Raw genomic sequence first — 17083 nt, forward strand, 5'->3', positions numbered from 1 at the left:
CTAAAGCCCATTTTTTTGAGCCCTTAAACCTCCTTGAGATTCGTCCGCACGGCCCCCCACCGTTGATCCCACCGTTTGGCCTCATTAAATTTCCGTGCCCTTTAGTGCTGAGACGACCCCCCCCTCCCCCCCCCCCCCCCCCCCCCCCCTCAACACTAAAGGGCACGGAGCATTAATGAGGGGCGAGCGGTGGGATCAACGGGCTGGAGAGAAGCGTGCGGTGGGATCAACGGGCTGGAGAGAAGCGTGCGGACCTCGAGGCGAATGGAAGGTGGAAAAAAATAGGCGATCGTTGTACGCACCTGGACTCGAACCCTCGCCACCACTGTGAGAGCCCAATGCACTAATCGCTGCACCTGCGACGCGGTCGTTGACATGTGGGCAATCCATAAAATGATAAATAAACTTGGATAGGCTTCCCGCCTGTCCAAGTTTACTACGTTTTGTCCTAGTTTACATTAAGGCTCCACCCCCCCTTTAATGCTATGGGTTACTTAGTAAACACGCCAAAAGGGGAAAAAAATGTGCTAGTAGGGGGTACCAACTGAAACAAAATCGAAAAATAACGAGAATCTTGAAAAATGCTCTCGCCATTTCCAAGGTGGTTCGGCTGCATGTGGGAAAGAGGGCCGAGTCTATTGCTGAGAGAGAGCACACATGCGATGGAGCTCGCGGCAAATTGCACGCGCCCGGGGGGGGGGGGGGGGGGGGGGGGGGGGGGGGCATGCGTTGTTTTTTTAATGTTGAAAGTGAGTCCATTGTCAAACTCCGAGTTCGTGTTGCCAAAGTGGTTTACGTCGTTAACGAAGTAGTTAGGCCTCTGCAGGCGATGGGGTCAAAGCTCATGCTAGTCTTCACTTTTAGAAGGTGAAAAGCTTCCAAAGAAAGGCTCCTGGGGGTGGAAGCATCTCGGTAAGTAATGAAGAAATCGTGAGAGGAGCCAGAAAAAATATATTTAAACCTCAACAAGATGTTTTGGTAATTTGGCAGAACTCACTGTGCTTGTTAGCTCTGAGAGTATGGCAGGGCTTGCAGCTGTCATACCTTCGGCATTCCGTTCTTGGGCTTATATGCCGTCGCCGTCACGCTTGCCTACCAGAAGAGCACATGGCCCCTTTCAAGTTAATGCTCGCTTGGAGGCCTCTGAAAAGAAGAGGCGGAAGCAAACTGTCTACGAGGAGGACGTTTACAATATTGATACTGGCCCCGAGTTGTCTACCAAAGAGGTGAGAGAGAGAGAGAGAGAGAGAGAGAGAGAGAGAGAGAGAGCAGCAGCAGCAAAGGCTTGTTCAAGGAGCTGAGACTGAGCACGTTATGGATACTTGGTTCACTTTTCTGATTTCTAGAGAGATGGGAGTGTTCAGGACCTCGGTTGCTTTCTTTTTCTATTTCCACCACTCATTGATCCTGGCCTTAGGTTGAAAGCAGGTTTTTGTCAAATGCAATGCACACCTAAGCATATTGAGGAAGATATGGACCGCACATTATGGATACTTAGCTCACACTTCAAATGAGGGAGGGCACATTATGGATACCCTATTCACTGAGGGCAGTGTGAAAAAGGAGAGGGCCCATTATGGATGCTTCGTTCACTCTTCAAATGCGGAAATGAGGAGTGGGTGGGAGTGTGCACTACCTTGATTGCTTCTATTTCCTATTTCCACCACTCAATGATACTGGCCTTAGGCAGGTTTTGTGCTTATCTTACGCTCCACATAGCTTTTACGCTGCACCAAGAAGATTGAAGCCTTCAAGACTGGAGATTTGGTCTTATTCATTCTGATAGTAGGTTTTTGTCACATGCCTCACACTGTACAGAGCTCTACTTGCTGTAGAAGATCGGAGCCAGTAAGGTAGGGCTTGTTGGAGATAAGGCTGCATTTCATGGTTGTCGGGCCACTTTGGCTTTGCATATGCATTTTAGACTATTGTTGGCTGTTACCAGATGATGATGGGGCGGTATTGATTATGGTATGGATGGATGTATGGACGGTTGATGATGTCGATGTACAGAAGCTGTTGAGGTGGTATGTATGACATGGTGACGTGGCATGCCGATGATTTTTGCAGATGACTCTACGTGGCTGCTTTTTGACAAGTTGCTTCAGTTGGAGCCGGTTTTTTTAGCAATTGCTTTGAAGTTTCTTTTAGCAGTTCTTTCTCATATATCTGTGCCACCCTTTAAAACTCTAGGAGAATCTGATTCTCATTAGCTACCACTTGGCCATCTTGCATCAACATTTTCCCCAAATTGCTGCCACATGCATTGCAGTACACCTTAAAAGGCTTCTGCAAATTTGGAAGTATCAAGCAGGTCTTGTGGTCAACTTAAAGTTGCTAAAATGATGTAATTGGAGCAGGTCTAGAAAGCAACCTCTAGTGCAAAATAGAGAGAGACCTGAGAATCACCGAAAGCTGCAACCATGTCAGCCTTGTCAGTACGCTGCCATGTCACCATGTCTAGAAGCAACCCCTTGTGCAAAATCAGTCACGTCAGGCTTGTTCGTATGCTTCATGTCAGCACAATGTAAGGTGCAGCGGAAGTCAATGTTGATAGTGCTCAGGATGAGTGCTCCGAACTGTGCTCAAGGGTTTCTTTTACTTATGGAAGGGAGAGCCTTCCGTTCTTCTTAGAGAGAGAGTGCAATGATCACAAACAAAGTGAATGCTACTGTGAATGAGAGTGCTGAGAGAGAGAGAGAGAGAGAGAGAGAGAGAGAGAGAGAGAGAGAGAGAGAGAGATGACACCAAGTGGTTCTCAAACCCTCCTCCAAGGGCCCCCCTCTCTATGGCAAGAGAGGTCTATGCTATAGATTGCACAAATTTGGTACAATGGTCTAGATGTTGTGGTACTTGATGATGACTATGTCGATGACGATGGAGACTATGACGATGATGACGATGGTGTCGTCGTCAAGTCCGGGATTTGCGACGATGGCGAGGAAGGTGTTGTTGTCAAGATAAGGATCTGCGATGATGATGACGAAGGTGTCATCGTGAAGATAGGGACTGCGATGACGATGATGATGTCGACGACGACGGCGTCAAAGCTGAAAACTGAAAACGCTAGATGCTCTACTAGGGATCTGCCACTGTGGTGGCCAAAACGCTGGCTGATCTGGCTGAATTGCAAAATGCTATGGCTGTTTTGGACTGAAAACTTTCTATTGGCAGATTTGTGACAAGGTGGCACTTGCGGCAAGGATCTGCTACTGGATCGGGTCGGATGTGACGAGGTTAAGGGTTGAAAAGCAAAAACGCTAGGCTGTCTATTGAAATCTGAAAACGCCTGGCTGATCTGGGTCTTCTTTTTCTTGAGAAAACGCTAGGGCTCTTGCTGAGGTGCTGGGTGACTGCCTCCTTGTGTCCCTGCTTCTTCTGCTTCTACTGAGTGCCCACTGTGTTTCTTTTATAATTCCTTAGCAATTTGTCCTACTTCCTTTTCCAACAAGTCACTTATTAATAAATAAGTGAAAAGTGTGTACTTTGGGAAAAAGGGTTCTATGCTCTGGAAAATGCTCATGATGGGTACTGAATGTCGTGCTAATGATCATGCTGTGTGCAATCAGAGGGTATGCAACTATTCTAAGTGCTTGGACATGCATGGTCCGCGCACAGGCTCTCAAGGGTGCCAGAACACTTCCTAGGCTAACTTGAATCCTAGAACTGATATAGCTTGTCCATGTGAGAGAGAGAGAGAGAGAGAGAGAGAGAGAGAGAGAGAGAGAGAGAGAGAGAGAGAGAGCAGTGTAGCAAACTGCTGTACTCAGCCGATATAGGGTGAAGATATTGCGTGAAGGTCCCGAACTGAGTGTGAAAACAACTCCTTGTCATGAAAGAAGTGCCAATAGACCTGCAAGTGTCCTGCCTAATAGGATCTGTGGTGTCTGTAGTCAAACCGTCTGGAGAAAATGGGGATGCCGTGGAACTGTCATGAGAATGACCGGAAGCTTGTCAATGCATGAACCTTCAACCCAGTGTGGCCAGGTGGCTAAGCTGTGTAAAACTCCAGGAAGGCCAGATGTAGAAATATACGTCGTAAACTCTTCCGAAACAATAAAAAACAAACTAAACAGTCTGCACTGTAGAAGCTACGATAAGCTGCAGCAGTCACCGGGAGACCGCACGGACCACCACCGGATTGTGTCTTGTTAGTAGGTAGGGTAATCCAAGATGAGGGGAAAGCCAGACTCAACAGTCTGCATTGTGAAGGGCCTCTGAGAAGAGGTGTGGTCAGACCAAGTTGTCTGCACCGTAATCATCCTGTATGAAGGGAAGCATGATTGAGAAGTCTGCGAAGTCTGCGTTGTGAAGATCCTCTGAGAAGAGGCCAGACCAATGTGTCTGCGTCGTCTTGCCTATATCTCCTGCCGCCAATCCTCCAAGGTCAACCAAAACAAAATCCGCGGCAACGCCACGAAACCGCAACTCAATGTGGCTCTCAATGTGAATGAGTTGGGAGTTGCCTACTGCCCAGGTGGGGGGATAAGTCTGCTGTAAGGTTACCGAGGGTGAGTGTAAGCAACTCTGAAGCTAGCAATCCAAATGATCAGGAGTGTTGTCACGTGACACATCCAACCCTGTGTGTCCGTGGACAAGCTACATCATGATCAGGGTTCAGTCAGTCCAGTCAGTCTAGATTAGAAGTGATATGGCACTTGTGTGAGTCTATTCGTAGACCGTGCATGCCCAATCACTTAGTATAGATGCATATCCTCTGGCTGCACACAGATCATAAGCATTCCCATCAGAATCCATTAGAATAAGTTAGGGGATTTTTCCAGTGCATTTAGCCTATTTTACCTATTTTTGACATTTTTCACTTATTATTTTTAAGCGACTTTTGTTGGAAAGTAGGTAGGGCAATTTTGCTAAGTTTGTATATAAGCAAACTAGAGCTAGCACTATTTGGCAGAAGAGGCAGCAGGAGCTCCACGCTCAACACGCACCTTCTCAGCAGACCCCCCCCCCTCGGAGACCTAGCGTTTTTGGAGCAGAGCCATCACCTAGCGTTTTCATCATAGATCAGTCAGCGATTTGCTTTTGCAGATTCCGGCGACAGCAGAACCTCAAAGCAGCCTAGCGTTTTGCATTTTGCAGAGCAACTGGCGACAGCAACAGAAATTCAGCCTTAGCGTTTTTGGTTGTAGATCAGCCCCGGCGTTTTGCAGCTTTACCGCGACGGAACAGCAAGGAACATCAGCATTTTCAGTTTTCAGCAGTTAGCACCCGCAGATAGAGTCCTGAACCTTGCAGATCTCACCTTTCCGCAGCAGTTCCTCGCCGCACGGTCAGTTTCCGCCAGGTTTACGGTTACAGCCCGGAAAACGCAGATTTCAGCATTTGCGTTTTCAGCGCGTCGTCGTCGCATCGTCGTCATCGACATCATCACCGACATAGAGTCAGAATTCAGCAGATAGAAGATTAGCATATTTCAGCCCATAGCGTTTTTGGACAGCAGTAAAAAGATTGCAGATTTCAGCCCTTAGGTCGACTTCGTCATCACCGTCGTCATCGTCGACATAGCCTAGACTTGCATCAGTCTCATGCATCACCATTGTACCAGATTATGCAATCATAAGTAGATCACCTCGCCGACGAGAGTGGGGCCTTCGGAGGAGGGTTTACAACGTCTCTGGTGTCGTATCTCTCTTTTCTCTCCATCTCTCAGTCTCATACACTTGCACGCAGTGTCCATTCACTTTGTTTGTGATCATAGCATTCTCTCATTAAGAACGGAAGGCTCTACCTTCCATAAGAACAAAAGGAACCTTGAGCACAGTTTGGAGCACTCATCTTGAGCAAAGCGCAAACATTCATTCCGTTGCACCTTACAAGTGTAGAAGAGCAAATGCACTACCATCCAAGCCAAGCTTAGGGTGACTCCGGATGTAGGTGCGTAATGATGCCTAATCTCCCAATGTTGCGGGTAAACTCTCCAAGAGAGTTCAAAGCACTGAAGTCCCACTCCAATCTGTAGATCCAAGCAATGGACCTGTCCAAGATCCTCGCCCTAAGTCCATGTAGATGCTCCTGTGTAAGCAAGTGATCTAACGTCTCGAGGTCAAGTGGTAAGTTTCTGTCCACACAAGATGGTGGTGTCTTCTCTGGGAATGTCGGAATCCCATATGCCATGAGCATGGCCATATCTCGTGTGAACTCCTCTGATGAGTGCATAGGTGTGTCCATAGCAAACCACAAGTCACCACCCCTTGTGGAGTGCCCAACCGCCGAACGATAGTTGGAATGAATGGATCTCCCAAGGATCGTACGCCCGTAGATGATCAAACCGATGTTGAAGATACCGTGTATTGCAAGAGTCATTGAGAGACCGCATGGACCACCATTGGATGGTCTGAAAAACACAAGCCAAGAGGCTGCTGTCCACTAAAAAATGCAACTGCGAGCTGATGAAAATGCTGCTGTCTAGTGATTTTCAGCATGCTCGTACGCTCCCGGCAGGGTTCGGAGTGGCGCAAAGGGTGTAGGGAGGGCGGGGAATCAATGGCACAACCCCAAGTGGGCTGAAAACAGAGAAAACAGCAGGTGTATGTGGCTAAAATGTGATGATTTGAAGAGGAACAGGACCGGCAAGGCTTCGGATGCCGAGGCGGGTCGAGTAGGCAAGATCCAGGGTTGAAAAGCGGAGCTCCTCCTGCAAAAATGCTAGAGCTGGCCAAAATTGCAAGGAGAGGGAGGGGTGTTCCGGCGACGAAAATGTCCCAGAAGTGTAGCACTGGCAGCCAGAAGCAAAAACGTTGGCATGATTTGCAAAAACGCATGTGGAGGGGGTCCTTCGCGATGAAAAACTCTTGTTTCTTCACATGTGTGGTCATTGCAAAAACGCTGGCAGATCTTGGAGAAAACGCTGCTGATGTGATCCCTTGGGAGGAGAACCTGATGTGGAGATGCCCTTGGATCATCGAGAGCCTGAAGCTGTTGATACAGCCCATCAGCGGCTGAATCACGGATTTTTCTCTGTTTATAGCCCATCAGAGGCTGTGGCATTGATTCCCCACCATGTTAGACTTACACCACTTTGCTGCTTCACACAGGTCTAGGGCATACTTGTATGGCTAGTATGTCTCCGGGCTGGCCACCCATAGTCTAGGTTGCACCTGATCCGGCCGTCCGAGTTTGGGGCCGGCCGCCCACCTTTGTCCTGGCGCCCACATATATATTTCCAGATATTATTTATGTTGGGTCGTGGGGGATTTTTCCAGGCTTTGCCCTACCTCCCCTTGGGCACCTATTTATGGGGCCAAGGGGTACCCGCTTTCACTTTCTGATCATTGTGTATTGGGTCTTCTGCTCATTGTAGTCAAGGGGGGCTGATTGCCCCCTCTTCACCACATCCAACATTTGTGTTCTCTGTCTCCTCTCTCACACTTCCGCACACGCGCACTCACATGCTATCAGTCGCCAACGTTGAGGCGCTTCTTTCGCATTAGGTCCTCCCTCCCAAGAATAAGAAGACCAGCCAGGGTTTTCCTTAAACAACAACATTTCTGCAATTTGCTTGCAAGGGGGGGTGGCACCACCTTTAGGACAACTTCCATTGCGACAGAATGCTTTGCCATCTGCGTTTTTGCAGGAAACCTTCAGATCTACTGTTCCCTCTACTAGCGCCAGGGCTTGGATCCCTTTTCCTCACCGGAAATGCCTTTTCTCCATTTGCGTTTTTGATCGAAATGTGTTTTTTGGATAGTTGTTGCGTTTTTGCAGCAGGAGGGCATCACTCAAAAAGAGAGAGAGAGAGAGAGAGAGAGAGAGAGAGAGAGAGAGAGAGAGAGAGAGAAGACTGACACTAGATGTGGTCCCAAACCCCCCTCCAAGGGCCCTCCTCTTCATCACTAGAGAGGTATTTGCTTTAGATTGCACAAATGCTGATACAATGGTCCTAGATGCTAAGATGCTGGTGTGATCTTGTGGTAGATGCTAAGGGCTGAAAATGTAAACGTTAGGGATACTAAATGGGATCTGCAATTGCGACGAGGCTATGGGCTGATTTGCTATAGCCGATGGCGGCCATGGGGTGAAATCTGAAAACATTGGCCGAGTCTAAAAATGGTGACTGATTTGGTGTCCTGGGCTGAAAACTGAAAACGTTGGTGATCTGATGTCTTGAGCTGAAAACGCTAGGGCTGCTGACATACTGCGGGTATTGATACTTGTACTGCGGGTAATGACTTACCACTCACACACTCACACTATTTGCGTAGCAACTGATGACGTGGTAGACCTTTACGGATTTCCGGATTTTGCGTCGATGATGTGGCAGCCTGTACGGATTTTCGCGTTTTACTCTGACTTCTGACGTGGCAGAGTTGTACGGATTTTTGCAAAACACGTTGGTAGCTTTTTGGGTGCAGCGCTTTTGGTCCAATGCTTTTTAGTTTACTGCTTTTCTTGTAACTGTTTTTGAGGCCAAGGGCCTTTAAATTTGTGCAGAGGGCTCGTTCTTTGGCATGCTTCAGTGTGAAGGTGCAGAGATTGGAGTACCGGCATTGTACTCAGTTGAAGCAATATAAAGAAAGTTCAGTTGTTATTGAAGTGCTAAAAGTCTGTTCGGTTTGCTCTTTTCTATTGGCACGTGTTGCCCGTCTTGTGACACCTTGCCATGGATCTCTCACTCATGTTTTGAAAGGGGATAAGACACGCAACTAGGAGAAAATTGCTAGGCTTGATTGATTGGTTACTTAACTTTGGGGCGTTGATGCCTGTCGTAACACTAGGTTGCTAATGGGACACGTTTATGTCCGGAGACACATTTATGTCCTCTTAACTCAAGCGACTTTTTTGACTCATTCAAAGAAATGCAGAACCAGTTTTGAAGTGTTTTAATCTGTACGTGCAAAAACACGTATGCTGTTTTTGGTCATTTTTCATTGTTTTGGTAATAAACCACCCTTAAAGTTGTCTTAGTGAGGTCTAGAGTGCTATACATTTAGCTTCGGTAGGTTTTAACATGTTCTCATGCTTCTAAGAATTAGGGAATGCTTGTATTCGAGTTTTTTCCTGCTGAGTGTTTGACAAAGTTTCCATTCTGGTGAAATTTTTAGTCTATGTACAAAATCAAAACACTGTTTGGATTTTGTACATAGACTCTATTTCATATAACTATTCTTCCTTGTGTTTTGGGTACCTAACACCCTATATAGCTAACTATGCAAAGTTGGGATGGTTTTATAGTTTTCACAAAATCACACTCATTTTGAGTTATTATTATATTCTCTTCGATATTACTAGTTTGATAGGAGAAGCATGATAAATTTTGTAGCGAATTTTCAAATTTCGTGTTTGGTTTTTTTTTTGGCTATATGTTGATAGTTTTGCAAGGGATTGTAAAGGCCATATTGGGGTCACCCAATTTTAGGACTTCATAAATGTATCCAAAACTTTATTCCATTTTGGCCAATTTTTTCTTTACTTTTATGATGTGGGAGTTTTATTAGAGAGTATCAGTTTTATTAGAGCGTAAACTGAAGTCTGAGGCGAACCCATTTCCATTGCTCTAGATCACTTATATTGCTATATTCGTGACCCTCTCCCTCATTCTCATCATCCATTGTATGAGCATTCTTTAGAGTTATTAACTTATTGCGCGCTCTCTCTCTCTCTCTCTCTCTCTCTTCGTTCCCTCTATCTGCTCTGCTCTCTTCATTCCTCCAAGAACTTAGTAATAGCACGAGTGGGCAAGTGTTATTGTGAGATCCAATGTCTGTGTAATCCACTGCAGCTGACATCACATAAGGTGTCCCTCTTGCATTTTCTCAATCTGACTTTCTTTTTAGCATTCCAAGCTTTAGAGCATCAATGGAGCTACACCTGGTAGTGCTCTTGCTTTCAGTCTTTGTATCAGGATTGGTGGTTTTCTCCATTATATCTCTGCTTTGTTTCATTCGTTATCTCTCTTATGCTTCCAATGTGCATTGTCACATGGACTGTCAAAACATGTTACTACAATATACATGGCTCTAAACCATATTTGGATCGCCAACTTTCAATAAATATCACATATTTGCCAGCTCAAAGGTTGAACCCATAAAGAAATGATCCTCTTTCTCTTCCTCTCCCTCTCCTCTTTTCATCCCATCCTGTCCCTTCCTCTGACTGCAGGCCTTACAAACCTGAATCGTTCTTGTTCCATGACAGAGGGAGAATTGAACATGCTATTGAGGTTGAAAATCCATCAACACTGTTTTTTTCTTTCTTTGTTGCAAAGATCATTGCACTGGCAGGTGTACAAGTACCAAAAAGATTGGTTCAGCAGCTGGAGAAAGAGAAGAAGAAAGGAAAAACTGTCGTTCAGAAAGAGGCTGTTCTTGTGAGAAAGACACACAAACTTCTACGGGTAAGTAGTGATGTTTTTTTCTTTTCCCCCTGCCCTCTTTTCCATCTCTTATAATCACAGTTTCTTGTAGGGAAGGTAGGGTGATCCACTGTTTAAAAGCTTCCATTGGGTGTCAAGGGTTTGGATTATATTGCCTTTGTAGTTATTTGAAGTGTAGAGGAGCAGAATCGAACAATTAAGCTTGTGTGCTGCTTGGGAGAATTAGAACGTCTTCGATCTGTTCTTGACCTCACTACCTGAGCAGTGTTGAGAGAAAAAATATGTTTCATTATTCTGGCTTTCTGTGTGCTCAGAATAATGTCCTGACATGGATCGTGATTGTGTCACTGTTCATCATGTGCTGTACTCCAAAGTCTAGCAAAATTTGGTCAATATCTTGTAGAAGCGTTGAATTGGCATTTGTTTGAGATCTAAAGATTAAATTACTCATCTTTTTCACACATGTTGCACAATGAAAACAGTAATCGATTTAAAACTGATTGTTTATCATCTTTGTCCAAAAAGGAAAATGAAGTATCTTGCCTTGAATTAAAAGTGAAGTATGTTCTGAGAAAACAGGTATCTTCTGCATAGTGTTTACCAACTTTCTGCAATCTGGCTCCTGGCACAGTTTTTCAAGAAAAACAACATTTGTTAGATATTTCATGGCAACTGCAGCGAGTTGGCCATTATAGTTGCAATTCAATTTAACACCTACGAATTGGCACATATGAAGCGAGAATGTTTTTAGAGCCTAGATAGTGCACCCACTGGGCAACCAAATTTTTGAGGGTTTTTTCCCCTCTGTGGCCATATATGAATTTTTTCATGATCTATTTATGATTCTTCCCTTTGAATATTGCTTCTGCTTGTTCTTGATATGCCTAGAAATGTGGGATGCCTGTTCCCGAATCCTGGGTACAGGAATATGTACACCTGTGAGCATGCTTATTATACCACCTCTTCATAACGCTAAATTTTTGTTACATGACACCAACTAGCTTATGACCTTTCGTAAGTTAGCGGTCAAAACGCTGTACTGGAGTACAAGATAAATTTATTAATAATGCGAATTGGATGTCAGGCCTGATCAAAGTCTAACATAGTTTTTTTTTCCTGTCCAATTTGTTCTAAAAGCATTGATGTTCTAGTCATGCATCCTTTGCTTGACAGGTGCTTTGATTGTTTCATACTGTATAAGAATGTAAAGCAGCAGATTACTGAATTGCGTGACTGTTATGTCCATCGGCTACCTTGGAAGCCTCTTTAGAGCCGCAGGCAATGGGATTGCAGCTTCATTGTCAAGGCACAACGGCTAGTAATTATGATATTGAATCAAATATCACACTATTGCCAAGGCCCCTTTTGCAGAGTTGTGCTACTAAGTTACTTAAGACTGCTTCTTAGTAAAATAGATAAGATGATTTCTTGAATCCATAGGAATATCTGATAGAGCGAAAGAAATCCACGATCGGCCCAACCATCTCATGGCTGCCTGGCCTTGACGCTTGTGGGTGAAACTCTCGGCCAATGGCCATTTCACACTGGCCATGCAATGTCCAGGCATTTGATTTTTCAACAAGAGGGGCCCAAAAATTAAATAAAAATCAAGGGAAAGATACCAACAAATATATACATATTCCCCTCTTGAAATTGCAAACGTCCTCGATTGCATGCATCCTATACATGCCACAGATGATTTAGTGACCCTTTTATCATCGCATGTATCCACAAGAAAGAATGTCAAACGTGTGTACAAATGACTTAATGAGACCTTCATAGTTTTGTCAAACAATGTACCCTTCTACTGCACTGAATCCTTAAGTACATCTGAAGTGCTAGCTCCTACATCACCCCTCTTTTGAGTACGTGTCAAAACCTTTGACCTTTGCTCTACTGAAGTGATCTGAGTTGGGGAATACGTGGGTTGTAAACCAAAGCCTTCAAGGTAGAGTTGCGATACTTTTGGTGACTTTATCAGTTCACTTTCTTCCATCCACTTTGCATCCATAGGTGGATAGTATTTGAACTTACCAGATAACGTCTTGCAACTTTTCCCTAAACTCTTCTTTCTTTTTTCCTGCCCTCAAGAAGGATCGGTAGAGTCTTTAGCCTTCTTTGCATTTCGTGATCCTTGGGAAGCTTCAGGGGTCGCTTTTGCAAGGGACCTCTTTGTGCTAAATTTTCTTTGACCGACCTGCTTTCACGTTGCCCTGGAATCTACTGTTTTCTCCCTTCAATAAGGCATGACCAGTGTTGGCAACTTCCATAAGCTGAGTAAGGGTGGCCACTCTGTTCTTTACACAATAGTTCTTGAGCCCTTTAGGTAGTAGTTCTTTACACAGTAGTTCCTGAGCCCTTTAGGCAGCCCACAACAATACTTCCCTATCTGCTGTGTCAATGGAACAAACCTATAGGAAGTTACTGAGAGAAACACTTTACAGAACCTGTGATTGTACTCCTCTAGGCTCTTGCAAGTAGCCTCAGTGAGTTGGTGCCGATCTGTCATGACATCGGCTTCAAATTCATTTGATAACCATGCAGATGCAAACATTTTCTTGAAGTATACCCATGTGGTGGGTGCCTGTCCTTGCATCAACAATGTCGTCCACCATGTAAGTGCATTGCCTTTCAAGAAAGTGACAGCTTTTCTGACCTTGGAGGCCTCTGTAAAATTCCCCTTACCACCTTCTTTGTATGCTTTTGGCTTTTCCAATGCTCTCAAATTATCATAGGGAATTGTCTTTGTAAGGTGCAGCGAAAGAGAATGTTTGAACTTTGCTCAAGATGAGTGCTCCGAACTGTGCTCAAGGGTTCCTTTTACTTTCGGAAGGGAGAGCCTTCCGTTCCTTTAGTGAGAGAGTGCAATGGACACAAACAAAGTGGATAAACACTGTGAATGAAGTGCATGAGACTGAGAGATATAGAGAGAAGAGAATACGACACCAGAGATGTTGTCAAACCCTCCTCCGAAGGCCCTACTCTCTATGGCGAGAGCGGTCTACTATTGATTGCACAAATCTCTACAATGCTTGGACTTGCCGACGATGTCGATGACGATGAGGACGACGACGAGACGGGCTGAAATCTGAAATTGCTAAGGGCTGAAGTCTGCAAATCTTTATTTGCTGAATTTTGACTCTATGTCGGTGACGACGGTACGACGACGACGCGCTGAAAACGCAGATGCTGAAATATGCGTTTTCCGGGTTGAAACTGCAAACCTTGCAGAAACTGACGTGCGGCGAGGAACTGCTGCGGGAAGGTGAGATCTGCGAGGTTCGGAACTTGATCTGCGGTGTCTAAGGACTGAAAACTGAAAACGCTGATGGTTCTTGATGTTCCGTCGCGGTAAATTTGCAAAACGTTGGGGCTGATCTGCAAATCAAAACGCTAGGGCTGAAAATGGTTCTGCTGTTGCCGGATGCCTTGCAACTGCAAAACGCTAGGTCTCTTGTTGAGTCTTCTGTCGCCAGGGATCTGCAAGAGCAAAAACGCTGGCTGATCTGGTCCAAAAACGCTAGGTGGTTGCAGTGGAGCAAAAATGCTAGGCTTAGGGTTCTGCTGAGAAGTTGCCTGTTGAGCGTGTGCTCCTGGTGCATCTTCTGCTAATTAGTGCTAGTCTAGGTTTGCTTATATACAAACTTACTCAATTTGCCCTACCTACTTTTCAACAAAAGTCACTTAAAAATAATAAGTGAAAAATGTCAAAAACACGGAAAATAGGCTATATGCATTGGAAAATTCCCCTGAAGGATTCTGATGGATTTTGATGGGAATGCTTATGATCATGCTGTGTGCAACCAGAGGATATGCATCTACAATAAGTGACTGGACATGCACGGTCTGCGAACAGACTCACAAAAGTGCCAGATCACTTCTAAATCTAGACTGACTGGACTGACTGAACCCTTGTCGTGGTGTAGCTTGTCCACGGACACATAGGGTTGGATGTGTCGCGTGACAGTCTCCAACATGGGCACTGTAATAGGGATCATCGACGCCCCTTGGCCATTAACATTTTGAGTCACTGGTGCCATATTTGCTTGCTGATTGGAAAAACTAGCCATGCCAAAATTGCCCTGTGGCACCCCAAACTGGCCTTGATTGCATTGAAACCCTAGCTGCATGTCAATATTACCATACATGGGGTTTGCTATCAGTGCTAATTAGTGCTAGTCTAGGTTTGCTTATATACAAATTTACTCAATTTGCCCTACCTACTTTTCAACAAAAGTCACTTAAAAATAATAAGTGAAAAATGTCAAAAACACGGAAAATAGGCTATATGCATTGGAAAATTCCCCTGAAGGATTCTGATGGATTTTGATGGGAATGCTTATGATCATGCTGTGTGCAACCAGAGGATATGCATCTACAATAAGTGACTGGACATGCACGGTCTGCGAACAGACTCACAAAAGTGCCAGATCACTTCTAAATCTAGACTGACTGGACTGACTGAACCCTTGTCGTGGTGTAGCTTGTCCACGGACACATAGGGTTGGATGTGTCGCGTGACAGTCTCCAACATGGGCACTGTAATAGGGATCATCGACGCCCCTTGGCCATTAACATTTTGAGTCACTGGTGCCATATTTGCTTGCTGATTGGAAAAACTAGCCATGCCAAAATTGCCCTGTGGCACCCCAAACTGGCCTTGATTGCATTGAAACCCTAGCTGCATGCCAATATTACCATACATGGGGTTTGCTATCATGTCTTGCATACCCCCAAAGCTTGTTCCTAGCATATACTGCTGGTTTCAGGCGCATAACCAGCCATGCTTTGAAATAGAGATCCGCCCCCGAAATACCCAGGATGTACCACGGGTGGTGGAAATGGATCCCGGCAATGGAACCATGAAACCGTCCCGTAGACTCGCTAAAGGGTGGTAGACTTTAGCTTTCACCCAATTTTTACACTAATTAACATTACTTGAACTTTACGACACAAAGGAACTTCACGAATATTCCCTTGTGAATTGGACAAGTTTTCACGCGAGAAAACTCTGTTTTCGCATTCCTTCGCGATGGAACTATACCTACTTGTAGGGGATTAGCAAGGAGCTAATCCGGTTCCTGTACAGAAGGCTCTTACCTTGGCAAACACGCATAAAACCCCCAGAATTGTACATGGTCATCTGAGAAGCCCTACTAGTGGGGCATTACCATATGTGCAAAGGGGAGAGAGAGAGATGCGCGAGAGCAAAGCATTGCGCTGCATGAGACAAGGGAGAAGGAAAGCTTTCCATTAGAGCTGTGATCACCTGCACCCAGTACTCACCCACTACTCCTAGTACTCACCAACTTATAAAGTCTTGCCCAGGGGCCTAAATGATTTCAACCGAGCCTAGCCACTTCTTTACTAGTCAGATTCCAACACCGATGGGCCCAACCATCTCGTGGATGCCTAGCCTTGACTCTTGTGGGTGAAACTCTCGACCAATGGCCGTTTCAGACTGGCCATGCAATGTCCGTCGTCCGAACATTTGATTTTTCTATAGGAGGGGCCCAAAAATTAAATAAAAATCAAGGGAAAGAAACCAACAAATATTTATAGTGGTTGTTAGAGTCTCGTGACACTCTCTACATCTCTTGCACGTACGCTATAATCCCCCTTGCTCTAGGGCTGCGTGTACCTTTGTAAGGTGCAGCGGAAGTGAATGTTGAAACTTTGCTCAGCACTCATCTTGAACAAAGTTCAACATTCACGTCCGCTGCACCTTACAACCTTGGCCAGACTCGCTCACCAATGTCTTGATGAGATTAATCACAAGAAACGGGAAACGGAACAAGACTAGGAAGGCCATCAAAAAAAGAAAGGGCTTGATATTTGCAACGCAACAAATGAGAAAAGGCTTCTTGGAAACAACAAAGTCAAATTTTGTATGCAACCATAGAAATTTCTTGAGAAATGGGAGGAAGGAAATGAGAAATGGGTGACACGGCATGGAAGACGTCCAGTATGACTATTTACCAGCGTAGACATTGACGACATTCTTCAGCGACTGATGCAGTACATCCGTGGACAGCACCTGGTGCCATACATTCTCGGACACTAATGTCATTTTAGCTTTTAGCTCGTATTTTACGTCATTTTATTTTGTACCCAGACATTGTATTAGATCCACCAAGACTGTATCAGTTTGGTCTCATAGGTCATTTTGGCTTTTTGAAGACGTTTAATATAACATTTCATTTCATTTCATTTCTGCATAGTAATATGGTATGCCATCTCTCTGGGATATCTAATGGCAAATATTGGGGTCCCCTGGCTAGGCGATCTGATGGCAAGACTGGGGGTCACCTGGCTAGGTTGTGCAAGCCTTTACTCCTGCAGAGATGGGCTGGCGTGGTGCTGCAAAATGTAGGACTAGGAGGCAAGATTGCCTGAATTCTGATGTTTATGAGGCTGCTGTTAAGATGAGCCAGAGAACGCAGATCTGACAGCTGTTCTGTAACTTTTTCCACGACCCATAAGGGCTGAATGCTTGAGGTTTTCTGGCTGGTGACGGTGCCTAGTGCTGGTTGGGAGTCGGCTGCTGGAGCGCCCTCTTTAGCCTGAGGAATGAGGCCAATGATGGGCTGGCCGATCTGAAGGGAAAATGCTAAGGAGATGGGAAACAGGGTTGCCAGGCTGAAAGCTATGCTTCTACTACTTGTTTCAAGAATGACCCAATGGTTTCCTTATATACTAGTTTGGGATGGAACCTACCTAGAGGTTTTAAATGTGCACGTGATATTCAAT

At 45.1% G+C, this 17083-nt stretch overlaps 1 protein-coding gene across 4 annotated transcripts in view; it reads left to right on the forward strand.

Moving 5' to 3' along the window:
• The first annotated feature begins 762 nt into the window (after window positions 1-762).
• LOC147464402 (methyltransferase) overlaps window positions 763-17083 on the forward strand; it is an 85630-nt gene continuing 69309 nt past the window's right edge. For 3 of the 4 annotated variants that reach the window (XR_015188435.1, XR_015188434.1, XM_086514711.1), the window contains exons 1-3: window positions 763-912; window positions 991-1226; window positions 10226-10354. Coding sequence is in view for 2 of the 4 variants with exons in the window: in XM_086514711.1 (XP_086370837.1) it covers window positions 1020-1226; window positions 10226-10354 (336 nt within the window). In the remaining 2 variants the exon portion in view is untranslated. Of the gene's footprint in view, window positions 913-936; window positions 1227-10225; window positions 10355-17083 lie in introns of those variants that run through there. The other variant, XM_086514717.1, reaches the window with a different exon arrangement.

This window comes from Adiantum capillus-veneris, chromosome 1, assembly GCF_014529385.1.
Source record: "Adiantum capillus-veneris isolate H3 chromosome 1, ASM1452938v2, whole genome shotgun sequence".
NCBI lineage: Eukaryota > Viridiplantae > Streptophyta > Polypodiopsida > Polypodiales > Pteridaceae > Adiantum > Adiantum capillus-veneris.